The sequence below is a fragment of the Labrus mixtus genome, chromosome 10 (genome assembly GCF_963584025.1).
Source record: "Labrus mixtus chromosome 10, fLabMix1.1, whole genome shotgun sequence".
Classification (NCBI taxonomy): Eukaryota; Metazoa; Chordata; class Actinopteri; order Labriformes; family Labridae; genus Labrus; species Labrus mixtus.
This window is the reverse complement of record NC_083621.1, coordinates 25,697,938-25,725,886: the sequence shown is the minus strand read 5'-3', so window position 1 is coordinate 25,725,886 and position 27,949 is coordinate 25,697,938. Positions and strand designations below refer to the sequence as shown.

General features: G+C 40.7%; 3 protein-coding genes across 7 annotated transcripts in view; 1 reads left to right on the top strand and 2 right to left on the bottom strand.

The window, feature by feature from the left end:
* The first annotated feature begins 6 nt into the window (after positions 1 to 6).
* Positions 7 to 18,256, top strand: brd8b (bromodomain containing 8b). 3 transcript variants are annotated; one of them, XM_061048848.1, is made up of 19 exons: positions 7 to 86; positions 1,724 to 1,820; positions 2,829 to 2,898; positions 2,986 to 3,035; positions 3,155 to 3,277; positions 3,366 to 3,446; positions 3,778 to 3,842; positions 4,706 to 4,884; positions 5,247 to 5,438; positions 5,645 to 5,738; positions 6,531 to 6,667; positions 6,773 to 7,211; positions 7,293 to 7,330; positions 7,412 to 7,611; positions 7,768 to 7,860; positions 10,071 to 10,139; positions 10,246 to 10,531; positions 14,612 to 14,656; positions 16,927 to 18,256. In XM_061048848.1, the coding sequence occupies exons 1-19, from the start codon at positions 68 to 70 to the stop codon at positions 16,984 to 16,986; spliced, it is 2,337 nt and encodes a 778-aa protein (XP_060904831.1). In that variant the 5' UTR covers positions 7 to 67; the 3' UTR covers positions 16,987 to 18,256. The 3 variants fall into 3 exon arrangements, with proteins under 3 accessions (XP_060904831.1, XP_060904832.1, XP_060904833.1); XM_061048849.1 differs by having other exon boundaries at positions 27 to 86; positions 5,253 to 5,438; XM_061048850.1 differs by lacking the exon at positions 14,612 to 14,656 and having other exon boundaries at positions 27 to 86.
* Positions 18,257 to 19,438: 1,182 nt separating this feature from the next.
* Positions 19,439 to 20,882, bottom strand: si:ch211-39i2.2 (DNA damage-inducible transcript 4-like protein-like). Its single transcript, XM_061048846.1, has 2 exons — positions 20,600 to 20,882; positions 19,439 to 20,152 (listed from the first exon to the last, which is right to left on the bottom strand). The coding sequence occupies exons 1-2, from the start codon at positions 20,778 to 20,780 to the stop codon at positions 19,716 to 19,718; spliced, it is 618 nt and encodes a 205-aa protein (XP_060904829.1). The 5' UTR covers positions 20,781 to 20,882; the 3' UTR covers positions 19,439 to 19,715.
* A 5,547-nt stretch (positions 20,883 to 26,429) lies between these two features.
* The window catches only part of ppp3cb (protein phosphatase 3, catalytic subunit, beta isozyme), a 42,877-nt gene continuing 41,357 nt past the window's right edge, over positions 26,430 to 27,949 (bottom strand). For all 3 annotated transcript variants that reach the window (XM_061048852.1, XM_061048854.1, XM_061048853.1), the window contains one exon: positions 26,430 to 27,949. This exon is cut by the window's right edge and continues 995 nt beyond it. The gene's annotated coding sequence lies outside the window, so the exon portion shown is untranslated.

Genomic DNA, 27,949 nt, shown 5'->3' with positions numbered 1-27,949 from the left:
CAACCACTGTGTGTTACACTGAAATCTGTCCGGAGGAAGTTGTGCACACGGCCTTGTCACAAAAGAAATGGCGAGCGGAATCGGCAGTGAGTATTATTTTCTACGCTTTTACGAATTCCCGTTTGATTTATAACAAACATTGCTCTTCCTCAGCTACAATATTGCAATACGTTTAGCTAGTTTTTGCCTGTGATGTTGTGAGAGAAAGAAAAAGCGTTTCGCGATGTAGTCGTGTGAGTGTGTCTCATGAATGTGTCCCCCCGTAATCAACACTGCTAAGCTAACGCTACTATTTATTTTATTAGATAACGCCATGTATTTATTACCTTTTCCAGAACTATATCTTCTGCCCTTTTCCGTTACTTTTAAGAGTGGTTCAAATATTGTGCAAACCATTTCGCTTCCTATAAAAGAAGTGCAAAGATATACCATGAAAACATAACGCTAGCTAACAAGTTGGTCAACAATGTAGCTAACACAAGACAGCTGGTTAGTTTTAGTAATAATACAAAATGTAAGTCAGCTAACCAGACTGACTGCTGTTGTCTTGTTTGTATTTTTATTCTTATTTATATAATTTGTATTTACCATCATGTTAACATTTGAAACTCTAACCCTCATGAATCATAAACAAAGTGCTCCAGCAGTAAAAACACAACATCATCTGACCTGAGAGGATGATGACAGATTACCTCATCAGCTCTGCAGGAACACTATTTTATTAGTTTGCCTATTTGTATTCGTGTTTGTTGTTTGTTCCTTGTGCATGATAGAAATGTTTGATGACAGAATGATACCAAACAACTCATTTAAATGCAACTTCTCAAAATGATGTGACCTCTTGGTGCTATCTGTCTAATCTATCTGTCAGTGGTTCCCAACCTTCTTTGTCTTGTGACCCCACTTTGACACGACCCCAGACATCCAAACACACACAGCTTTTTGATAAAAATCAATTTGTTTTCATCCATGTACATGTAAAAAATGTTTTGTTTTTTTGTTACTGTGTTGCAAGTAAACATTCATTTTAGAGCACATGTAGGCTGGGATTACATTTCTGCTCTATGGATGACAGACAGAGACTCTGCTAGTTATTTTTATGGCTCACAGTAGGCTGTGTTCAGTATAATTTAATATACAATAGATATTTTTTATTGATCACAAATACAAATTTCAGGGGACCCAAGGTTGGGAAAAGCCTGGTCTGAATGTATTTGTTCTGGGATTAACGTGTATAAATCAAGTATGTAGTGCACATTGTAATTCCACACAAAGCAACTCTTGTAACTTACATGAAGCTGTGGGCTGACTAGACCAGGGGTTCCCAAACTTTTCAGCCCATGACCCCCAAAAATAAGGTGCTATAGAGAGTGGGGACCCACTCTGTCCATGGAGGTGGTTAAAACATTTAGCGTTGTACACGATCCAAACACTGGAATTAGAACGACACAAAAGAACAGCCTGAACACTGAAATATTATCTTTGTAATGGTAGAAGAATTAATCTCTTGATCTTTTTTTTCTCACATGTTTTGACAATAATGGGTAAAATAGGCAATTTTAAGTGATTTTTAATTTTGATATGTGTTTGGAAGAATTCTCACGACCCCCTTCTCAGTGTCTTGCGACCCCCCAGGGGGTACCGACCCCAACTTTGGGAACCACTGGACTAGGGTACTTTGAACTGTCACATTTTTGTCATGTACGTTTTCTTTGTTTTACAGAACACAAGATACTGAATGTGGGGCCAACAGAGCCCTGGTCCGTCAGGGAGAAGCTGTGCCTGGCCTCCTCTGTTATGAGGAGTGGTGACCAAAACTGGTAAATAAATAAACTCTACTCAATCATTCATGTAAATAACAAAAAAAGGCAGTCAAAGCAATCAATCAGAGAATGTACAACTTAGTGACGGCTGATAACTGTGTTTGGTACCTGGTCATCCATATGATGTGCAGAGCAACAATGTTAATGTGAAAATAAAATCACCAGCACCAGACACTCAACCTTGTTCTTGATATTAGCAAGAGAATAGCACAGTGACTACACCGTGTTATTAACGATTTCCTCCAAGTCTTAACTGAACATCCCCTCTCTGCCATACTTGTTACAACACCTCTTTATGAATAAAGAACCCATTACTACTGCCCAACAGTATCATTCTTATCTAGCTAGAAGACGCTGTTAGCCATTATCGCACGCTGATTTCAATATCGGTGACAAAAGTAAAAAAAAAAAAAATTCTAAGTACAAAAACAAGGCCTCTTAAAGGAGGCTGTCAATATATGTTGTTCAATCATATGTATCTAAGGGGTTTTGTTTTTGAAGCAACCATGATCTGACTGCATTAAAAAAGTACTTTTACTCATAAATACAGTTTAAGAGACCGACTAAAAGTGTTTAATGAGCGTATTAGTTGACATACCTCATCAGGTTATTTCTCTTCATAGGGACATGGAGCAAACATTCAGTTCTGTCTGCTCTCACATCTAATGTTCTCAACTAGAGGTCAGCCTTGCTCTAGTTATATGTTATACTGTGATATTGCTCAACGGTGGAACAGGAATTTGCCGACCAATAACCAGTTTATAAGAGATGACCTGGTTTGAATGTTTAAAAAAATGCATCAACATCACAACCCCTTTAAAAACCAAGGGACATAAATGAATCATTGCTGCACTTTTTTATGGCTGTGGTTGAATTATGCAGCCAAACATTTTGCTTTATGATTAAATGTGGAAAGCTGTTTTTTTTTTTTTCTTACAACCCTGACTTCTTTCCGTTGTCCTTTTCTGCCACATTGTCTAATTGTTCATTCTCTCCCTCTTTAAGGGTTTCTGTAAGTAGAGCCATCAAGCCTTTCTCAGAGCCTGGCCGTCCACCAGACTGGTTCTCACAGAAGGTGAGAGAGCTACCGACTCACAGTACTTCTGTCAGAGTGTGACTAACATTCGCCTCAGGATAACACGTTTTTCTCTCTGTCCCTCAGCACTGTGCGTCACAATACTCGGAGCTACTGGAGGCCACAGAAGCACCTAAGTATGTGTTATAATGCAGACTTAGATACACTTTGATGAACAGTTATGATCATGTTTTTTTTAACAGGGCAGACAGACTTTGTTAGTTAAATTTAAGTGTTTGTGCTGTCCATTCTCCAGGCGTAAGCGTGGGGAGAAAGGGGAGGTGGTCGAAACCATCGAAGACGTCATTGTTAGAAGGCTAACCGCTGAGAGGATAGAGGAACTAAAGAAACTACTGAGAGACACACAGGAGCAGTACAGGTGCATAAACATACAAAGATCTCTTATAAGAAGTGTCAGGACTGTGGGACATGACCTTTTAATCCTGGTCTGTTTTTCTCTCCTGAAGGAAGTTGAAGAAGGAGGTGGATCTGATACAAACCGGTCACATGGACTCCCAGCTGAAGGAGCTGTGGACAGAGATCACAATGTAAGACAGTTCTTCTGCTCCATACCTGCTGACATGAACCTGTTTGCCATGTGTTTTCAAACTATTTAACTAGCCCCACACACCGCTAAACCAATAACGTTTTTCTATTAATGTTTTTTTCTTTATACGGAAAAGGAAGAATAAGAATACACTGAAGTAAACAAGTGATATCTGTGTGATGTTTCTAGTGATCATCTGGCTCTAAATTGGCACCTCTCCTGCAGTTCAAACCCAGAGCTACAAGCCTACTGCTGTTCTTCACACCATTAAACAATCCAGTATAATGTCTTCTTGTTGTTGATTGCTAATCAGCATTCTTTTCTAACCTCAGAAAGAAGAAGCAGGATGAGGAGGAAGCAGAACAGAAGAGGAAAGCCACAGAAACAGCGTACCAAGGTAGGTCGCATCTGCAAATTCTTCTCACAATGCCGCCTTTAAATACTGCATGTGATATGTGATTTTTGGGGCCATTACTGATATCGATATTAGGAAGAGAAAACCAAACCGATATCATCCGCTAATTACATCTTACATCTATCTTTGATCTGTAGAGATAGATAGATAGATAGATAGATATAGACATTTATTGTGTTGATCCCTCAAATGCAAACACTTATGGAAAAGACAAGATGGTCACTCAACTGAAAAGTAACCAAGCATGTATGTAGATCACTGCTTGACACTCTGGAGAGTGATAATGCTCGTTGTAATCCATACAGCACCCTCTGCTGGTGAAAGAGAACTGCCAGTGTAATCAGAGAAAGTCAAATGAAATGCTATTGGCAGGTGAATAAGTCGAGTAATATGGGTGAATATCTGCGATAAAATGAGCCGATAGTCACTGAATATGGTCATATCTCCCGATATTAGCGGCTGGCTGATTAATCGGTCAGGCTCTGTCATGTATTTAATAATTATCTCTTTGATGAATGTCAAATGTATGCATCATTCAGTATACCTCTATAAAGCACTCTGGTCAACTCTGGTTGTTTCAAATGTGGTATATAAATGAAGTTGACTTGACATAGATATCCTAACATATTCACATAGGAAATGGTACATTAAGAAGCAGTCCACATAGGTAAAGAATCCAAACCAATAATGTGGATTAACCGTCAGAATGCAACAAAACTAACACAAGAGTTTTTCTGATTCCTTAAAGATGTTCACTTCAACAGATTGATTCTCTCTCTCTCTCTCTCTCTCTCTCTCTCTCTCTCTCTCTCTCTCTCTCACTGTGACCTTTCACTTCCTCACAGTTCGACAGGCTATGAAAAACACCCCTAAGCGGCAGCCCAGTGTTACTGTACGTTCTCCCCTGGGTGCGAGTCCACCCACCGTGGACTCTCAGGGGGACGCTTCAGTCCAAACACCGCCCATGGATACTGGAGCTGTGACCTCTGAGGACACCACCACCACCACCACAACCCACTCAGTGGTAAGAAAATGTTCCTTTAAAACAGCGTTCAGGTTATGTAGCAGTGATGAGACACCAGAGGAGTACAGACAAGACATGAGCAGTCTGTAGCATAGAAATCCTGATTATAGACGATGTTTCCTGTCTGGTCATTTAAAATGAATTTCTCAAAACAGATGAGTACTCAAGAACTCTTCCTACAGTTAATTCAGACTTCAATGTTATTGTCAAATACACAATGTGTCAACATGGGGACCTCTAGTCTTCAATGAGTCCATGTTTCAACATTTACAAAGCTATCTGTTTTGTTAATCTCAGCTCCATCTGTAAGGATTTACTTCAGATGTTGCAGCTCACTGTGCCAACTGACTTTCTCTCACCAGGCCCAGGGGGTAGGAGTGTTTCTTCCAGTGATGGATGCTCCAGGCCCGGGGCCAAAAGACGGAGGCCTGGCTGCTCTAGTAGACGATACACCGCAAAAAAGACTCATAGCCCAGAAGGCCACACCGCCACCATCACCTCTCCTGTCAGAACTGCTGAAAAAAGGCAACCTCATCTCCGCCAGCCCCCGTCTGGTGAGAGCTGGCGGCGCTTGAATCATTACATTTGACAACACATGATCACAGGAATTGAAAAGTTTATCAGTATAGTAGGGAAAATTTACTTAGCATGCAATGCTGTGAAACCGAGCTTTAAAATAACCTTTAAAATGTGAGTGTGCTGTACAAAAGGAAATGATGCACTATTATAAACTCACTTGTGTTGAATTTTGTGATGTCAGGTTGGGGAGGGAGACTGCACAGGGAGCCTTACTAATGGAGTGCAGACGGCCACCGCCACCACTGCTTTACCAGCCAGTCATGAAGTCATCACAGGTAAAATAACATCTGTATTACTAATTGTTGATGAACATGAATACACGCTCTTATTGTTTCTGACTCTGTATGCAGATTAATGACAAAGAACTATGAAATGTTATGATAATTAAATTAACTATTAGAGGTGGGGCGGGCGGGCGGGGGGGGAGGGAGGGAGGGAGGGAGGGAGAGAGAGAGAGAGATCGTTACAGCACAGTATCGCAATATTTTGTGTTGCGATATTATATAGCCCCAAGTATCGATATTTTTATTATATTAATTGCTAATGTGCTTTTTACAATTTTAATTTCTGAAGGGGTTGCACAATTCATTTTGAACAAGTTGCATTGTTCAAAATTCATGTTCAAGTTCGATTAGACTGAAACACTAAGAGTTCAGATTGTGAGGCGCATGCAGCCTCTTACAGGGTTTTACTCTTATCACAGTGTTGGTCCGTGTGTGTGCTCGACTCCCGTTGTGAGTGAGATCAATAGACTGAGAATCTTGTCTTATTCGACAAAACAGTTCTCGATATAGTTTAATATTGTGGACATAATATGCAGCTAAAAAAGCTTAAACGTAATATAATGCATCGCAATTCTCAGCATATCACAAAATCTTTAAAATCTCAATGGTATGGTATTGTGACTCAAGTATAGTGATGATATCGTATTGTGGGGCCTCTGGTCATTCCCAGCGCTAATAACTATACGATACTGCAAAAACTGTGAAGTACTTTTAGAACTGTAAGTGAGCACATCAGGACAACAGGATGGCTCTGCATTGATATGTCTCTGTTTGTGTCTGCAGTGGGTGAAGCTGAAGTGAAAGTAGAGCTGGGAGAGGAGACGGGATTAGTGGAAGAGGACCTTGTAGCTGTGTCCTACATGGGAGATGAATTGGACCTGGAGACAGTGGGAGACATTATTGCCATCATTGAGGAGAAGGTGTGGACTTCTACCTTTCATGCATACTGTTTATTTGTCATTTTTGAACACAAAATAATCGTTGTTTGTCCTCCTCTTCTCCTCTCTGTCCTTCTTTCTGCCCAGGTCGATGACTCTGTGGAGGCTTTGGATGCAGCAGCAGTGGAAGCCGCTCTCTCTCTCTGTGAAGAGGCCGTCTCAGAGGGACACACCCTTCCTGGCCCGTGGGAGACCCAGGAGCTGAAGTCTTCAGACCCAGCACCCCCAGTTCCAGACTCTGATCCCACACAGGAGCCTCAGAATGTGACCCCAGTGTCCGCCTTAATCCCTTCAGGCATAGAGACCCCGAATCAACCAGAAACTAAAAGAGAAGAGCAGCTTCAGGGAAACTGCCAAGGACATGAAGTGACAGGAAGTGATGTCACTTCTTCTGTCAACTGTAATGACAGAGCTTCAGGGAACGAGGTTTTGGAGGAGGGGTTGGCAGGTAGGGAAGTCACTGAAGCAACAGTGAAGAGTGAAGGAGAGGAATGGAGTCAGCCGGAGCCCAACCCTCCTTGTCTTGGTAGGTGCTGTTCTTATGTGAACAGAAATCGAGCTTCTATATTCACACGTTTTGTATTCACTTTCTGATTTTCTCCCACAGACTCTGAGGACAGCTCAGTGTCTGGGAAAGAGTCCAAGGTAAGACCCGTGCGGACACTCACACACACACTTTGTTAAGCACAGTCATTTGACTCGTTATCTGTCTGCTCCTGGATCCAGGAGGTGAAGGAGGAAGACGTGGGCAGCGAAGGTGACCCAGATGAAGGAATGGAGCTGAAGGAGGAATGTGGGGAGGGGGATGGTCCCTATCTGTCTGAGGTGGAGCGGGCAGCTAGCGAGAGTGAAGACGGATATGGACCTCCCTCCCAACGCTACACAGCAGATTCACTGGCCAGCAGCCCGGCCTCTTCCTCTCAGCTGTAAGTGTCCACAGAGAAAGGACTGTGATCTGAGGATGTTATAATCCTTTCTTCTACTTTGTGAAGTATGTAGAGGTGAAGTGAGTCTACGGTGATGTCCTAGAATAATTCCTTAAAATCCTCTCGTCGTTTGCTGTTTTCTCTTTCTTGTTATAGATCTACTTGCGGCGAGGACCAAGAGGCTGTCCAGGCTCAGAAGATCTGGAAGAAAGCCATTATGCTGGTGTGGAGAGCTGCAGCCAACCACAGGTGGAGCATCATCAATCAGAAATACTTTATTAATTCCAGGGGGAAATTCGGTTGTTACCATTGCTCGTAAAACACAAAACAGCAGTAGGAAATATAGAAATAATTTAAGATGTAAAGATTGCACGGTATATTGATTAGGCTCAATATGAACAAATGCTTCCAGTACAACAGTCAATCAGAGTCTTTCTTGGTCAAATGATATACAGATGAGGACGAAATTATTAGCCCCCCTATGAAAATTTCATTTTTTTTAAGTATTTCCCAAGTGTTATTAAACAGAGCAAAGAATTTTTAACACAGGTTTTTCAAACATCCTAGTTTTATTTTGGATGCTTACATTATTTTACTTTGCACACAGAAACTAAATTATTTCACAAAAAACAAAAACTACCAGGGTCAAAATTATTAGCCCCCCTGATGCTAATAGTCAATTGTGTATCCTTTTTGCTGGATAACAGCCTGCAGTCTTTTGTTGTAGTTTTCAACAAGTCTCTGACACGTCTCCTGAGGAATCCCAGCCCATTCTTCTTTGGCAAATCTCTCAAGCTCCTCCAGATTTGATGGCCTTCTGGCATGGACCTTGGTCTTCAGTTCACCCCACAGATTTTCAATGGGATTCAAGTCAGGGCTTTGTGCAGGCCAGTCAATAATGTTCACTTTGGTCTTCTGGAGGTAGTTCTTCACCAGGAGCGACGTATGCTTTGGGTCGTTGTTGTGTTGGAAGACAAAGCGACGACCCAGACCCAGTTTTGCTGCTGACTGCTTGAGGTTTTCTTTCAAAATCTTCACATATCCTTCTTTCTTCATGATTCCTTCCACTTTGACGAGATTCCCAGTTCCAGACGCACTGAAACATCCCCACAGCATAATACTCCCACCACCGTGTTTCACTGTGGGGACGGTGTTCTTCGGGTTATACGCCTCTCCCTTCTTTCTCCAAACATAAGCAATGTCTCTATGGCCAAAGAGCTCTAATTTCGTCTCATCTAACCAAAGGACATGCTTCCAGTATGCATAATCTTTCTCCAGGTTGTCCTTAGCATACTTCAGTCTGGCTTGAAGGTGTCTCTTCTGCAGAAGTGGAGTTTTTCTTGGTCTGCAACCCCGCAGTCCATTCCTGTGCAGAGCTCTAGTGACTGTCTTCTTTGAGACTACAATCCCGACTTGGCTAAGTCATTCACTAGTGTCTTGGCAGTTGTTCTGGGGTCTTTAGACACATCTCTCACTAGTTTTCTTTCCAGAGTCTTTGAAATCTTTCGCTTCCTACCTCTGCCAGGCTTGTTCTGTACTGTGTGGCTCTCTTTGAATTTCTTGATGATACTTCTCACTCCAGTTCTTGACACTTGGAAACGCTGTGATAACTTTGTATATCCTTCTCCTGCTTTGTGAGCATCAACAATTCTTTTTCTCAAGTCTAAACTGATTTCTGTTGTTTTTGGCATGATGCTTTCTCAAGTGACAGCTCAAACCCTTACTGACATTTTTATACTGTGTGTAAATTGGGAGATAACCCTCAAATTTCTTTGAGCATTACAAAGTTAAAGCACATCATTGCACAACAGTGGTTTGTGCTATGGCTCAATAAAAAGGTCAGTTCTTAAGGGGGCTAATATTTTTGACCCTGGTAGTTTTTGGTTTTTGTGAAATAATTTAGTTTCTGTGTGCAAAGTAAAATAATGTAAGCATCCAAAATAAAACTAGGATGTTTGAAAAAGCTGTGTTAAAAATGTTTTGCTCTGTTTAATAGCACTTGGGAAATACTTTTTAAAAAATGAAATTTTCATAGGGGGGCTAATAATTTTGTCCTCATGTGTATCTACATCACAAAACACAAGACTCAAAATATTTATCACACCTCGGTTTCTTTAAGGCTTTCACACCAACCTGTTAGGAGACATGTTAGCAGAGGACGATCTGTAATAAATGATAATGATAATACTGAGTAGATTTGCCCTGATGTACTTTGCCACAAAACTGTACAGGCTTATACATGTAATACTAAAAAAATACTGACATCATGAGCACTAATTAACTAAAAGCCTGTCTCATAAGGCCCCTTCCTCCATTTAGAAATGCTGGTCCAATGTGTAAAGAAGTTCATTTCTTACACATTTAATGTAACAAGTTAGTCAAATATGAAAACTATTCTCTCTCCTCCATTAAAGGAAGTATCGATGTTTTACATGTTTCTAATTTCATGTTTGTCTCAGGTATGCGAGTGTCTTCCTGCAGCCTGTGTCAGATGACATTGCACCTGGTTACCATAGCATCGTACACAGGTAAAACCATTGTACTACACTTTGATTAACAATGGTACGTTATGTTATTTGATTTTTAAACACATCACTTGCTCACCTGCTGCCCTCAACATCCTGCCTTCCCCAGACCTATGGACCTGTCGGCCATTAAGAAGAACATCGAGTCTGGTGTGATCCGCACAACGGCTGAGTTCCAGCGTGACATCATGCTGATGTTTCAGAACGCTGTCATGTACAACTCTTCAGACCACGATGTGTACCATATGGCGCTGGAGATGCAACGTGACGTCCTGGAGCATGTCCAGCAGTTCCTCGCCACCCAGCTCATCATGCAGACTTCGGAGAGCGCCATCTCCGCCAAGAGCCTCCGCGGGCGGGAGGGGAATCGTAAGCCAGGAGAGCCGGCTGAGAAGGTGGGTGGTGGGACTCGGTGAGGAGGATTTAGAAATAAAATAATAATTATTAATAATAATAATAATAATAATAATAATAATAATGATGTACTACAATTCCCTTGAAGGGTGTGTCAAAATGTCAAACAAGTCCAATTTTTCTTAACAACAAATCTTCTTGGAATTCCGATAATTGAAGTAAATATGAAAACCCCTTTTTACAGTTCAAAAGGTTTGTTAAAATCTCAGAGTGCAGGTCAATGACGTTTTTGAGAATTGTTGTTCAGCTCAGTGTTGTGAATGTGTGTTGTCCTACTGCTGCTGGGAGACGTTGTTTTGCTTCTTCATGACAATTATAAAACTAGACTTCAATCACATCAGATCTTCATTAACAAATAATTCAACTTTGGAAATCTTTACTGATGTACATTGAATGATTTTTCCAGAACATAATTATGTAACAACTTTCAATGGTGTTGACAGAGTTGGTTTCTCCAAATTTCGTGGGGGAGAACCCCTAGACCCTCCTCTTATATTTGTGCATCACTAAATAAACTCTGTACTGTTCTGAAACTTAGTGGCATTGAATTGTACAAGAAGCCTCAAAATGTTGGCTTTTATGGACGACATTTTATTCTGGATGCATATCACATAACCCCCCAGCTGGCTACTTCATCCCACTGGCTCCCTACCCCATATGTCTGTGGAAAGCCCTGTAACAGTGTACTCTTATTGTGAAGGATTTCTCAGAAATAGAATGTGTCTATCATCAAATTGTCCGAGCTTTAGTGGAGCTACAATTAGTGGAGATTTTCAAAAACACCATAGGGAGTTACTGTGTTTACAGCCTCTTATTTGAATCACAGCCACAGCCCACTTCTTTTTATCATCTTGAATAAAGACCAAGAGACATCAGCTGAAACACACCTTTAGCAAGTATGCTCCTTGTAAGGGAGTTAAATCTGTGCTGCACTGGGCTCAAGTGACTCAGAGTTAAGTCATTCCAGCACATAGCCTTTGTCAAAGACCCAGAGAAACCAAAAGACATGCGCTACAAGCGAGCACACCCACTTAATGTTGCTGTTATTTGCTGAAATGTGGAGAGGGGAGAAAAAAGTTTTTATTGCTGTGCCACAATACACTTTCATTGTAAACACTTTTATTGCTTCTGCTGAGTGTCTGGGCAAAACATGCAGAAGACTGGGGAACTCAATCTGAGCTGTTTTCTGTCACAGATGACTCTGCAGTGCTACTTTTATTTACCTCCCACTGTGGCTGGGAGGTTGAGCAATCAGTGTAACCTTGTGTCTGCACTACAAGCAAATGTATGTATTCAAACCGGTGATGATGATATGTCCTGGGGGATCTCCTCCCAGGCCTCGATCAGGGCATCAGTGAAATCCTGGACAGTCTGTGGCAGTGCATGGCCGCGTGGGATGCACCAATAATGAGGTCCCATTGTTTCATTGAGGTCAGAGCCAGTCATCATGGCATCAATGCTTTTGTCATCCAGAAGCTGCATAAACACTCTGGCCACATGAGGTTGGGCATCGCACAGCATCAGAAGAGACCCAGTACTTTGACGTTTAATTAGGTGCACAGAGATCGTAGTGGTCGCATGCATACCCTTGATGCACCGTGCAGCAGTCACAGTATTTTAACGTCACTCCCCCCTCCCATTGGCTCGAGGTGAATTCTCCGGAGAATATCCTGATGCGTTCTCACATCAGCCCACTCCGACTTGCTGAGAAAAAAATAAAAGTCTGAGTGAAGAAATCATCTGTTTGCGTTCACGCATACAGCTACTCGGAGTTATTATCAGGAGTTTTTTGCAAGTGTGAAAGCCCTCAAAGACACTTACAGAATGCAAAATGAGACTATGCTTCCCTAAATGGACAGATTGACATCCCTGAAGTTTCACTAACTTGTAATACTGTGACAATTTGGTTCTCTTTAATTTGTTTGAGCAGTATTGTATACATATTATGAAAATCAACTACCTGCCTTGTTACAACATTCTCATTACTAAGAAAAATGTGAAATAGTGTTTAGGTTTTATTTTGTTAACAGGAGATAGTTTGTTATAAAGTCCATGTCAAGACAAAATCTTTGCCATAGTTGTAGACTTACCAAGTCTCAAGTCTCACCTGTCTTAAGGCCACCTCTATTGATGTACCTTGACTGATACAGATCGTATTCCTTTGTACAGTTTGATGGTTAAGATCACAAACACATAACACATTCTGGGTCTCTGCATTGATTTGGCTTTGTTTTAACACCATGGCCTTCAGTTTCACTCTCAAATTTGAAAAATGAAGAGTGTCTAATGTCCTGACATCAATTTAAGAATATTTGCTAAATAATCAAATGCTTCAGAAAACAGATGAAACATTTTCACCCTCAGTTCTATGAGAGGGAAAAATCCACCAGTTTATTTTAATACTCAAAGAAACATAATCCAACTCTTTAAAACAAAACCATTAGTCTTTCTGATTTTGACAAATGGTATAACTTGGTTGTAACTGAATTATTCTGCATTTGACGGTCATGTGACCCCCGATGTGGTCTTTGAAAGGGCAAGGAAGGTCTCAATGCATTTTTTGGCGTTTGCAGTGTGCCAATCTCTCCAAAGTTTGACCCTGATTATTCGTACCATATCTAGCATCATACATGTCAGACATGCACACGTTGTTTGAGTACACAACTTTCTCCTCCTCTCACTGCAAGTGCTTCAGTGGAATATTCCCTGGTCCAGACATCCTCGCTGTTTCATGTCCTGCATGCTGGCTGTTTCTCTCCTCACTAACTTCTGTCTGTCTGCTTCCTGCTTGTCACTCCCTCACTGTGTGGCTGCTTTTGTCTGTGATGAACTTTCTTTCTTGTGTGTGTGTATTTGTTTGTGTGTGTGAGTGTTCGTAGGTTGTTTTTGTTTTTTTTGCCTAACTGTTTGATTATTGGAGTCTTAAGTGTGTGGCTTACAGACTTCATGTTGGTCAGCACATTTTTGAAGTATCATGGAATCTAGAAAAGTCGATATCAAAGGAAGTCGAGAAAAATGGATAAATGTTGAAAATGCTGTACTTGGAAGAAAACATAAGGGGAAAATGCTCCACATATTAAAGGAAGAATGAGCGACTTTTTTCATCCAGTAGATGTCGCCCTTGAGCACCAGCACTAAAACAAAACAAACTGCTGTTTGGTGACACCTCCGCTATCCTGAAGCCTCCTCTCTCCTCCAGAGACACACCTCCAACACCTCTCTCCACTCGCGTTAGCACGAAGGAGTTATGAATTAGAACGCACCATAATTAAGCACCATTAAGTGCAAGCGGAGGAGAAAATTGTCCTTTGCTCGAGCTGCAATTCACTGTGTCCGTCATTGTTGTGTTAGCAGGCTAATGTTAGCACACTTTGGTTAGCTCATAGCTTCATATCGCACATAAACTGACACATAATGACCGAGATCTAAAGACACTGACGTGACATCAAAATAAGCAGTGAGTATGTTCTTCTTTTCTCTAGTCCTTTACTGAAGCTTATACACAAGGCCGTCCTGTCCATGTAAACATGATGTAAACACAGCTGACGGGACTCACGCTTCTCCTCTTTGTAGACAGTCATGACTCAGAGAGACATTTACAGAGGGTATACTACATTTCTGCTGTCTTTATGTGTCAAATGTTGCACATTCTTCCTTTAATTAAAACGTTGTATCCATGTTAACTTGTTACAGAAATGTTTTCAGGAACCGTTTAGCTCAACACTACTGAATGATTATAATCATGTTGTCATGACAACTGTGGTGCGATGTTGTGGACTGTGTAAAGGCATGTTTGTGTGTATGAGATTGCTGAACTGCTCATGTGTGGGTCTGATTTTCTCTCGCGTAGAGTTTATCTACACGTATGTATCTGTCATTATTCAGTCTCGTCTTCTTGAAGTTGTGTGTGTGTGTGTTTCTATGTTCCTTGCAGCAGTCCTATGGACGCTCGTTCCTCTGAGTTTCTCTGTGTTTAAAGCAGACTTGTAAGAAACTTGCTCTCTCACGCACATGTGTGTGTTTTCTCTCTCTTTCTCACTCCAATGTTTGTCCTCCTACAGGACAGTGTCCCAATGGCCTCTCCTGCTTTCCTTCTCTCTCTCTTTGTAAGTATTCAGGTTCTCCCTCAGATTTCACCAGATCCCGGCCATGTTCAACACATGCTTCTGTCAGCCAAGAACACACAATCACACTCTGCACACATTCATTTATTTATCTCATTTCTCTTCTTTTCTCTCTCTGTTCTGTTTCTGTAGCTGTTAAAGAAGCCTTAAAGTAAAAACCAAACCACTACATAAAAAAACTTTCAAGAACAGCATAAAAACTGATCAATGTTGTCATTGATAATAAAAAAAAGTAACTTCAAATATCCATTAACAATCAGAAGTCCTCTTACATGTTTCCTTTGAGTGTAGGACATCATTTAAACATTTTGATGATGCCAGCATAGAGGCCACTGAAACCAAACCAATAGATGATTCAAGATTATTTCCTAAATAAAAAACAATAAAAAAAAGACCAATTTACCAGCTTGATGCCCAAATAATGAGATTATTTCCTTTGAAAAGGGATGAAGTAAATGTTAATAAGTAGAGCTTGACCCCCAGATATACCACAACCAGTCTAGTGCTTCCTCGTGGTGGATTTCTGTTGAGATTCTGTAGATATAATGAAAAAAAGAGGGGTCCAGACCGGCTCTTTTTAAAAAGTGTCTTGAGATAACATTTGTTTGAATGATCACTTTTGTCATTGATTGATATTAACTCCAGGTTTACAGTTGACTAGTTCAGTGCTCTCATTACAATCAAAATGATACCAGAATCTGTGTACTTGGTTAACAGTAGACTTGCTCAGATGTCATATAGTCATGACTTTAATACTAAAAAGGGAATGGGTAGAATAATCAAGATGACATAAACCTCTTTCACCTTGGGTTACAAATACAGCAAGTTTAAGACTGGACCCCAGTAAGATGGTGGTCTAATGGTTACACCCAGGAACGTCAAGTCAGCACGACACATCACTTCTACTGTTGGAGGGGATGGTTTGATGATATGTGATGGGCAGTTGCCTGTTAACAGAAGAAAGGGTTGGTAATTTTCTCCAGATACACTTCTTTATATTTAGGTTGAAATTGTCTTCCTGACAGAAGCTAATAACCCATGTGATCTGAAAAAGGAACTAAGAAAATCTGTCATCTGTAGCAGTTGTAAGTCTGTAAAAACTGCCACGAGGTACCAATCTGATGAACCAATCACACGCCTTCCTGTCTCCCTGCTTGTTCTCTACCCTTTGCTCTAGCCCACACTCAAAGTGTGACACCGATGAAAGAGTTTATTCTGTGTTTACTTACCTCTGAATGAGACATGAGACGACGTAGTTTCTACACATGCGCACGTGCATGTAAGTGAGGGGGCGTGGCTTTTGAGGGAGCACAGAGGGGGGTGCAGACGTAGCACTGAGGGAATGCTACTTTCAAAATCATGCTAGTTTTTGTAAATGACCAACCCTGCCTCTAAGTATGTGAACCCACCTTTTCTTACTTAGTCACAACTCAATTTGGAAGAAAATCAGGGAAAATGACTCAAGGATATGACAAAGGAGAATATAACTATAACATGGCTTTTAAAAATATGGTCTTGCTGGTTTTTGCTTCAGATTTTGCCTAGAAAAACGTCTTTGAATTTTGACAGGTCACATTTTGAAATTAGACTGCGACTGAAAGACAGTGTGGCTCTAATCCTACTAAACTCTCTCATAAGATACTTTCAACACTTGCAGAAAAAAATAAGACAGACAGTCTGCAGCCATTCTTAACTGTATAGATGTCTGAGGATGAGAATATTGATAAAGTTAATCTTTGGTTCTCACTCTTCCTCTCTCTGATGGCTCTACACACCTCTGATCACACTGCTGTGTCACCCTCATAAACTTTTAAGTTCAATTTTTCACGCACTACTCTCACCCATACGCACACACACACAAACACAGAGGCTCCAGTGACCTTTCATTACAGAACCCTCCGTCGACCTTCTGTTCATGACCCCATGCCGGTTTCCTGTGTTTTTCTGTTCACGTGCGATTGTTTGTCTCCGCATGTTCTAATTTATTTTCTCCTTCTTTTTCTGTTTGATTGTCTTCGTCTTGTTCATTGTTTTGTTTTATTTGATTATGCGTTTCTCATTTGGGGAGGAAGCCTTACTAGGTGGACTATGCTGTGATTTTTGCGCTCCGTCTTGTGAGGAGGCCCACCATAGGGTCTCCGTTCACTCTCTCCATCTGGCCTTTGACCTAGACACCCTTGATGCTAATTGTTGTTCCTGCTCTCCATTTTTCTTTTTTCTTTTTTCCTTTTTTCTCTATCTCTCTATTACAGGACGGAGGCACCAGGGGTCGCCGTAGTGCCATGGAGGCTGACCTCAAAATGAAGAAATAGATTTTTCAGAACGAGCCACCACGAGAGAAAAAGCGCTGCTCTTTGGATCAGGGGACATGGAGCTTTATATGTTCTGGTCCCTTGGATTGTTTTCTAAGGAGGTGTGTGTGTATGTGTGAGTGCAACGATCCGACTTAGGCATAGGTAAGGGTATATGTGGACGAGTATATCTGTTGCTGCATCAAGCCTCCTCTTAATCACATCACATGATTGGTTTATGTTCAGCTCACCACCTCCTCTAAGTGTCACTTCACCAGCGAAGGTAGAACTTCATAATTTCACTTTACTGAGGAGCTGCAGCACAGAGAACAGAATCACCAGCAAATGTTTGTTTGGGATGAGGTGATAGAAGCCGGAGGATTTGATCTTTTCTGAATCATGGATGTATAAAACTCATCCTGCACCCGAATGCAGCCAAGATACCCGGTCGACATCATTACATCACTTTTAGAATTTGAATGTGAGCTCCACATAAAAGCTATCGAGAAACCTTAACAACTGGATTTATTTCATTCTTTTTTTTGTAAATGTGAGTAAGGATGAGTGTCTCCTTAGTTAGAAACGAATGATGTCATTGATCTGATGTTTGTTTAGTCATGGTGAGAAAGCGCCTGTGTGATGTCCATGTGAGAGCCCATTAACTGCAAAGTTTCCAAGTTTGTAGATGAACTACTGACCTTCACAACTCCCCTACATTGAAGTCAGAACTCTTCTATATTACCTTCAGACATTAGCCTCATAACTAGCAGAGAGGTGAATCTATCAATTAAGAAACACCTTGCTGTTAGTTAAAGTGACATCAACAGTTGGTGGTTGATTTGCGCCCCATGTGAGGACGCTCTTTCCTCCAGGCGGGGGGCCCGGGTTTGAATCGGACCTGTGGCTCCTTCCCCCCGCATGTTATTTCCCACTCTCTCCCTGATTTCTGACTCTTATCGACTGTCCTGTCTCTCCAACAAAAAGGCATAAAAAGCCCCAAAATAAATCTGAACTGCATTCCAACACACTTAACTAAGTGTTTTGTCCAAATGCTGAATTAGCTTGCTGTTATTGAAATGTTTAAATGCATATGGACTTGTGTGTTGACCCTGAGATTGCTCTCGATAGCAGAAATGAACATCCCTGATGTCCAGGTGGGCTGAATGCACCAAGGGAATTTAAGTAACAGAAAAATCTTACTAAGGTGTTCTATGATGTAACCGTGATGAAACATTAAGAAGAAACATGTTCTCTTAACACAAACCTCCAATAAAAGTTGTTGTGAAATGAATGGATACAAATTAAAGGCCTGACACACTAAGGAGATCGCTCACTGTCGCTCCTTGGACCGTCGGTGAGCGATCGTTACTCTAGTTTTTACGGTGTGTCTGGTTCCATCGCTACTTGTCTGCCTTTTTACGGCCGATTGGACATGTTTAATCGACGTCGGTCCACGCTTTCACCATTTATGTTTCTCCTATTTGTCGCCTCTTCTGTAATTTTTCCACTAAAAGATCAAGGGCTGACAACGCCAGTGCCAGTTTCAACTTTTTATCAGACATTATCCTCGATCAGTAGGCTAACTATTATACGAGTGGTGAGAGGTGTGAAAATGGTCTTCTAGTATCATGACAACATACTACTGCCGCCTGCTGGCCTTTCTTGGATCTATCTCAGATCTGAAGAAATTGATTGAAATAGATATAAACAAATGTGTTGCCTTGATCCTGCAAATACTGTTATCAAACACTTGTGAGAAACTTTAAGAAAATGTTTTTCTCACAGTTGAACAAAAGCCTTTATTAACCAGAATCCTCTGAAAGACAATTCTTTACTTGGAAAACGATATGCTAATTTCAGTCGATATTATGGGGCTCTAAAACAAAACGCTTTTTAAGGTAAATACTCAGAAAATCCCTCTTAAAACTCAACGAATCCCTTACAAAATAGTGTTGAGTAATGTTGAATACAGTTAAGTGTGTTAATGGGCTGAAATAGATGTGGATAGTTGTTGCTGGATTCTTATCCGTTCATCACTTAGGACGTAGCCATTGTGCTGATAGAGTAAAGAACGTGTTTGTGCTGCGTTAGAAGGGAGTATAAAAACCATGTTTTGTACCTGTGAGATGGATCAGTTTTGTGTCTGGGTAGCCGATACATGCATCATGTTTTCTGTTGTACATTTGTTAAATAAATAAGTTTATTTGATCTAAACCTGAAAAAGTCTTGTGTGTTTCAGTTATTTAGTTTTAGATCTAGATCAACGTATTTCTCACTGTTTGTTTTTCAGAGTTCTGCTATCAGATGCAGTCAGTGGGCTTAATGTCGGATCTGGATCCACTAAACCTGGTGTCATCATTTCCCTGACTCATTAACACCCCCAAACCCAGTTGGAGGTTAATGATTCATATATCTCACCCCACATTTTTAACAGCAGATACACTAAAACTAAAAGCAGGAGACAAGTCACATGTAGGAAAGTAGAACATTTATTTTACAATTGTATAAATATAAATAAACATACTTCAGGAGAGAGACCTGCCCGTTCCTGGAAGAAGTTACTGTCTAGTACACTTCTAACATTCAACTTCTGACTGATGTACAAAATACTGTGGTCGTGTTTGTCAAACATTCATACAAGAGAAAGAACAATCCTCTCTAGAGCTAAATATATCAGGGAACTCCAGTACAGTCCAAATTAAAAAAGAATGAAACAAAGAATCAAAGTGATGGTTTTCTGAACTGGAGCCCTAGCTGAAATCATGAATAACAGGGCTGGCAGAGGAGTAGAGCTTCCTCTTCACCAGCCTGTACTCCGGTCTCAGCTTCAACACTTTGTTGGTATCAAAAATGCGCTTGAGTGACGGCCAGCCGTCTCTCTCGTCTGCCTTGAAGATCACAGACAGCTCAAACGTCGGGGTCACACTTGGGTCTGGGGAGATGCTCCCCACAGACTTCAGGACATCTTTGCCCTGCACATAGACCCTGATGGAGGCGCCCCGGAGCCCACAGGGCTCATCAGCAGAGGATCGCACCACATCCTGGCCCACCCGGGTGGTCATGTGGTGAGGCAGGAGCAGCACCTGGCAGTGGAGGGTGGATGCTTTGGCCTCTGTCAGACAGCGCTCGATCTGCTGGGTAATATCCTGCTTCTCTTCGTAGTCCAGACTGGCCTCCAAGTTTGCAACTGTAGAAAAAACAAAGTTATGTTAAAATAAGTGACTTATTTCACAATCTACATTGATGTAAAGCATAGTCACTGTCAGTACTGATAATAGTCTACAGAAGCCTTTTTAAAGCACATCCAATGTCAGTATATCATAGGTAAGGCAAAGATTTGACCCCTTTTTCTAATGTCATTATCATATGATAACTTACATGTTGGAAATACTGCATAAATTAGACTGATTTATTATTAAAATCACAATTGAAGGCTTTCTGAGGAGAAACCGTGTAAACAGCTCAGCATCTAATCAGCTGATTCAAGACCAGGATCAGTTGCATCAGAAAAGTCCCCGTCCTGGATATCGGGCTAATACACAACCCTGTGGCCTCAGACACTCCAACTAAGTATCGACCAAGTCTCCCCTGACTTCTACTGTGAATCATAAATAAAACATAATCTAGTACTTACAAGGAGAGTTGTTGTAATCGGTCTCATCGCAGCTTTCGACACTGTCCCGTCGGCCCGGGCTCGTCTGTCGGCCCGGGGATGTGAGCTGTGAAAAGTATTTTCCGATCATGTCCATGACACTTTGGTCCTCTGACATGACGGACACTCCGTGTCCGAAGAGAAGAGCCGTAGTATACACCATCCTGATTCCTGTTTCTGAAGCTCCGGTATCTCCTCCAAGCGTGTAGTCTGTATCTTCTCCATGTATTGAGTTAGACGGGCTGAGCAGCTCGGAGAGGAGCGCGGAGCTTTTATACTGAAGCTGCTGATCGTTGCATCAGCTGAGCGCATCGTCACGTTGTGGGCGGGGCTAACCGGTTCAATCGAGAAGCTTTCTGATTTGTTGCTCTTTGCTGGCGCAACATGTCCGGACATTGCACAGAGGTTTACAGGGAAGCAGAGCCCACAATTATGATTAACAAGCGGGTTTAACATTTAAAAGAAATAAACTGGATTGACTGTGTATTTCTGATATCTGCAGTGCAATTCTTTCTTCTCAAAATGAGCATTTAGTGGGCTAGGATATAACCACACTGACATTATTGTGATCCTCAATTGTTATTTCAGAACCTATCCACCACAACATCATTTTTTCTGAGGAGAAAGTCACTTTAACCATTCATGTGTATTGGGCTTTCTATTTTAGATATCTAACCACAACGTCATTTTTCCTATTGGCCTACAGAATGGACATTAAAGATATCTGCAATTGAATTCTTCCTAGGACATACAAGGCCTACAAGATATCTACTATCAGATAGAAATAGTTCAGATATCTAGCCTCTAGTTGTTACAAGTTGTAATTTTAATTTCAGCTATAACTAGGTCTATACTTAAGAGAAAGTGCGCTGAACATGTGCAATCATCTGACCTGATTTAGACGAGGAGGCTTGATGCAGCAATGGAAAAACCTGTCCACATGTAGCATTATCTGACAAGGATAGATAAGGTTGTACACACACACGCGCGCACACACACACACACACACACACACACACACACACACACACACACACACACACACACACACACACACACACACACACACACACACACACACACACCTCCTTAGAAAACAATCAAAGTGACCAGGATCTCAAATGGGAGTTTTCCATAGAAAGAACTGAACTTTTCATTTTGGATAGTAAGAGAGACGTTAGCTGTATAGATGTCTGAGGATGAAAAGCCCCGTACCCATGAAAATCAAGAAGTGAAATACTGTGGTGGATATCTGTTATAAAGTTGTTGGTATTAAGAATGTAACTGTGAATATCTTTAATTAACTCTTCATGAGAGTTAATTAATAACAGTTTGATGAGATGACATTTTATTATAGAGATCTAAAATAGGCTTTTATTAGCCATAGAATACAAAGATGCTGCTTTCACATTTGTTAGGTTCTCATTTTATTGACAAGATGACTATACTACAGAAGCTATGCTCTTATATTCTTTAACTTTGTTGACCTTCAGTAGTAAAGTGTAGATTTGAGTCGGTATATCTATCTTACTATGGCCAAGTATTACCAAACTGGACTGATCTCATTAATTAATAATTTACCGGCTCAGATTGTTTCCCAGGTTGGATTGTAGTAACGCTAGTCAAATGATTAAATCCAGCTCTTATGTCCTCTAACATACTCACACAGGTTTCCTTAAGGATGTTTCTGTGAGAGCACATTGGGTCTAGACATTGTGATGTGAGCCCTTCTTTACTCACAGGTGAGTAACAAAGTCTGACACATGGCTCACACACACCTGGTGGAGCGTCACACACTCTTTATTTATCTGCCAGGGGAGGGAATACGGGAAAAAGTGAATGTATGTAGTTAAGTAATACAATACAATATCTCACTAGTTTAAGCTAGCTCAAGCAAAATCAGTTTCATAATTTTTATTACGATTTTATTCTTATCTTAAATCAGCTTTCTTAGCGGGGTTCATGTGCCACTCTTGTCTTTGATTTTTTTAACGATAGATTATAGATAGATATATTATGTAATAGAGTACCAAACACAGTAAAAATGATGATTTGCATCATTTGATGTATTTGATTTAAAACAGAGAAAAATAACAATTTGGAGTGCGGTCAATAAAAGTTTGGGTAGAGTGTAAAAAAAAAAAAAAGGAAATAAAAAATCCTTTAAACAGCATCTAAACAGTAAAAATAAACACACACAAATAAAGGCAGTGAAGTTTGCTTTTGAGTCAGCCCTACTGGGATAAGAGCAGACAGGAGGAAGGCTGTGTTTTTACAGGTTAACCTCTCTCGTATGACTCACCTTCTTTGGAAAACTCCCTTCTCAGACGTCACTTATCTAATCGTGTCCACACTCAAGGCTGTCGTCAGAAGCCTTCCCACTAAGGAGGAAGTGTCCTTTGTTAGAACTGCAGTACTTATAATGTCTGTCTACACATCTCACATCTTCCTGATACTCTGAGTTCAGTCTTTAAAATGATGTGTGATATCTTTGTATCTTTGTGTGGTATTTTAAATTTGATGTTGTGAATGAAGCTGCTGCTGAGTTGCCAGACACATTTCATAGTTTGTCACAAAATATATCAATCAAGATTTTACGTCTTTATAAATAATATATCAAAGAGTTCAGCCTAGACTTGCTCTTTTTGTGAAGAGAGAATTTCTGATTTATATGCTCACATTTCTGTCCAAATGGATTACAAAAAACATTTTTAAACACTTGAATTTAAAATATCCATCATGCTCTTGAAAAATCTTTGAAAATCAATAATAAAGAAACCCTTTTATTATTATTAAAGGGAACATATTATGAAAAATCCACTTTCACAGAGTTTTTGAACATATATTTGGGTAACCTGAGTGTCTACCGACCCACAAAATGTGAAATAAACCCATCCAGTCCTTTGTTTGTGGTCTGCATAAGTCTTACAACACAGATAAAAATGCTCAGTTTCAAATTTGCTCTCCTTGTGATGTCACAGTGGGATTCAAAAATGGTAAAAAAAAAAAAATCCCCTCCCCTCCCCTCTCCATCTCCATCCATGGACTCCACCTCTGCCATTTTTATTCTCTCTACAGAGGAGTGATATCTAACAGGGGGGGGGGGGGGGGGGGGGGGGCTCATTGCATTTAAAGAGACACACACACCAAAACGGAGCGTTCTGAGAGAGCTGGTTTATACAGGGTCACAAACCTCCTCTGGTGCTTGATTCATGTTATATTTTGACCAAAGCTCAGCACAGATGTTTCATTTAGACCACAGGGGACTGTTTGAAAAGGTGGAGGAGGGGGATAATATGTCCTCTTTAAATCCTGTCATAAGTGACTGAGCCTGTTGAATGAACCACGCTCTGCTCATGACTAACTGAACTTTATGAACTTTATTAACTTGACAGAACATGTGCTGATCTTTAACAGAGGAAGGATTGACAGCTTGTTTAAACACCTCTTAGTGTTCGTGGCATTAAAATGAGAAACTGAGGTTTCCCAGCAAAGATTGAGTCCAAAGGTTCCTAAAATGTCAAAGGAAGTTGATAGTAACGTTTCCATTAAGAGAGGGTCAAATCAAACATGGAGTCGACGCACGTTTTCACATGTTTATTCACAGTGTTGAGTAACAAGTTTCACAACCTCAACTATAACTGTATGACAGAATGTGGTATTCACTGAGGTGTGCGTGTGTGTGTGCATGTGTGTAAGTAACTTCCTTCCAGGAACGGGCAGGTGTCTCTCCTGAAGTGTGTTATATTTTTAGGATATTTACATGATAATGATCAGCACTCTCAGGCATCTTCGGGGGCGGAGGTCTCTATAGGCTGATAATGAGTGTGCATTATCATTGGCTCAGAGTGTGTGCTGTTACTGCTCTTAGACGTGTGACTTGGAACTTGTAGAACTTGCAAACAGGTGCATCGTCTGCACTGTTATTAAACATCTCCGCCTACCTTCTCATGCTCATCCTTGACGCTGTAGACACTGTGTTTGTAGACCCATCCGCCTTGTCAATCTCAGTGTTGGATGAGGTTTTAATAGAAAAAGATGTTGTTATCCTCGTCCTCCAGCTTGTGAGAAATGTTGGCATTGACTGGTATAGGGATCAGAAGCTTATTGGAGCCATTACCCTAGAAGCTGCTGGCCTGATGGCTGGGACGAAATGCTGCAATGGAATTCATCAAATAGATGCAAACACAAACTCACAATCATTCTCCACATTGATTCATCTCTGTGATCCGGCTTTGTATTCGCAGCTAATGGTGGGCTCTTTGACATTAACATTAGCTGATGTCTGAGAGGCCCATAGTTGCTTTGAAGTTAACCTCAGTTCCTTTCAATTCCTTTAATAGTGACGGGCAATAAAATATGCTTATCTAGTACCAAGTAGCTGTTACTATGGCAAAGCATTAGTTTACTATAATAACACATGCTATAATACTGGGGATTTGAAAGCATACATTACAGCTACAGTTTCAAAATGTAACACATAAGCTCGTGTATAGACCCTGGTTTATTCTTGTTAGAGTTTAAATCATCTCTTTAATGCTTCCCTCCAAAATAAGAGCTTACCAAAAAAGGGTTTGAACCATAGGATTTGAACATGAAACATAAAACTCAAAAATCTACTACTACCAATATTGACTAGCTTCTTACTGGTTTTCCATATTTAATTATCACACACACACAACTTAACACATGTAATGTACTGCTAGCATAATCTATCAATGCTAGCAATAGTAATTATAAATAGTTCAAACAAACGGAGACTCTTCCTGCCAAATGTAAAGCTTTTCCTTAATACTATTAATAGATAACCTGAATAAAAAACAGTTATGGTCTTACTGTGGCCGCATAGGCCTACCTGATGTCTTCATCTGCCTCATCACACTGACGTAGTGCCTCACATGTGCTCGCAGCTGCAGCAGGAAAGAGGGCATTGCGCTGGCCTTTGTCACATATTTCTCAACCTGGTTTTCTTATTTAACTAAATAGCCTGTTGGCTATTTGCTTGGCGGGCCAGACTGAGTAGCTACAAAAAAAAGGTAATTGTGTAATGTGTAAGACAATGTTATAGTGTTTGTAAATGAGGAAGAGAAAAACGTTTCTTTAAATGTAACGATTATTCTGCAGAAGTTTCTGTTTTGTCATCTCATGAGTTATTACTCTTGCCATGCAGCTGGTTTAATCCTGACGTAGGCCCTACGTCAAGTAAAAGCTAAATGAAATGGAGACACATTTGGTCAAATCTAAAATGAATTGGCACAAATACCATACCTTAAGTGGGACTGCCTTTAAGTGAAGTAGATGACATGGTAAATAAAAAGTAACAAGGTCTTTGCCCTGCACAACACGTTTTATTTTCCTGCCAAAACGTGACCTTATCTCTCTCAGTTATGACCCCTTATCAAAGGGAGGGAAAAGTCTAACACCTGAAAGTTGTTCTCACTCCTTATAAAGTAGATTAAAGGTATCCAAGACTCATAAATGTCAGCAAGGACTCACCTTGAATACTATCTGTGATCCAAGTGAGAGAAACCTCCTCACTTCTCTGTCTGCCTTCAGATTCAGTTCAATGTGCTCTCTGCTTGTATTGCTGGAGGTAAAAATTTCATAGATTTACGTTGAGAACTTCCTCTTTCATGATGAATTGACTCACTCTTTCTTTACCTCGATGTTCTGGTAACTCTTGAATACAAGCAGCAGAGAGTCAAAGAGAGCTTTGAGTAGTCAGCGCTATACAAGGTGTTTTGCAGGTGGTTGATGTGTTGTGTTTCAGTGCTCTAGGTTGAAAGTCAAATAAAGGATCGGTATCCATACCAAAGGTTCATGCATATTTTATTCAAGAGTAAAAAAGTGGATCGTCGCATGGGGGCATGCTTACAGTGTTAGTGACTGGGGAGTCAAAACAGAGAGAGAGAAAGAGAGAATGAGAAAAAAGAGAAAGAAAGTAAGAAACCGTGGCACAATGTCTATGGCACAGGGTCTCCCAGGGGGGTTCACCTCTCCCAAAGAAGCACAACAAGATCAACCAAAGAGCAAAATAACATGAAGAGAGAGAGAGAGAGAGAGAGAGAGAGAGAGAGAGCTTAAATATTAAGAATAATGTCCATAATAAATAGAATCATAATAACCATAGAATCATAAATATCATCAAAAGAACGAGAGGAATCATCAAGAATTATGATCAGAGAGAGAGTACACTTGTTTCCTTTAAATTGTGACAGCAACACACCAGCTCTTCTGTTAAAATGTCTCGCTGCTTTTTTTTGCTTTGAACAGCGCAAATTCTAACCATGCAATCATGCTTTTGGCTGCCTGAACGCCTGTGCCTCTGTATATAGTATGGTCATTCATCAATGCTAGCTTCATTATTGTTTAGCATTGTTCATATTTATCGTTAAAAACAACTTCTGTACATCGACAAATAAGAGAGAGAGAGAGAGAGAGAGAGAGGAGCGAATGTGGACTGGGCACTCTGATTTGAAGAGTACTGTCATTCTGTACAGCAAGAAACAAAGGTTGTGAAAAAAATATATAAGACAAAATGAATTTAAAAAAAAAGAAATAAATTAATGTTATGTACAAAATAAATAATGAATTATTCCTCAGTTAATTGATATAAGCCAGAAAAACAAAAAAAAGAACAAAAATGTCCTACCATAGTGAAACACAGAGCACAAATATAATCTTCACATTATTATCAAAGAACTTAACTCTGCATGCACTGATGCGATAATATAAATGCTTTACAAAGACCTTCTCTTCCTCCTCGTCCCTGCTGCCATGACAGCTGCCTTAACCAGAAGAGCTCGTTTCCTCTCTGATATAATTTCCTTCATTTTTAGGCCAGAGATCCCTGGTCGTCTCTGCTGTGCCGTAGCGACAGCCACACAGGAAGAAAGAAGGATGTAGAAAGAGATTGAATAGAGTATGACTTCACATTTCAACTCGCCCCAGCTCCCTCCCATACCTTAAGCATCCTACTTTTCATATACTGCATCTTGCATCATGTGACCATAAGCCTCAGATGTGCAATAAAACCTCTCTATTTTACCTATGTACACACTCAGGCTGGGAGAAACACTTCAAATCAGATCTTGGCCCAGTTTCAAGCTTTTCCCCCCCGAGAGCTAACCGCCCTGGAGCCAGAGGTTTGTTGGGGGGAATCCTTCACCTGACCTCAAGTGGAGGATGGGTATACAGTGTAGTGCTACAAAAGCAAACAAGTATCTTCTGCTAAGAAGAAGGGGGCAGCGAGGGCTCAGATTAGACAGCAGCTGAGATTATCCCCACATCTCCCTTGGCAACAGATAAACCACCATGCCACGGCACACATCA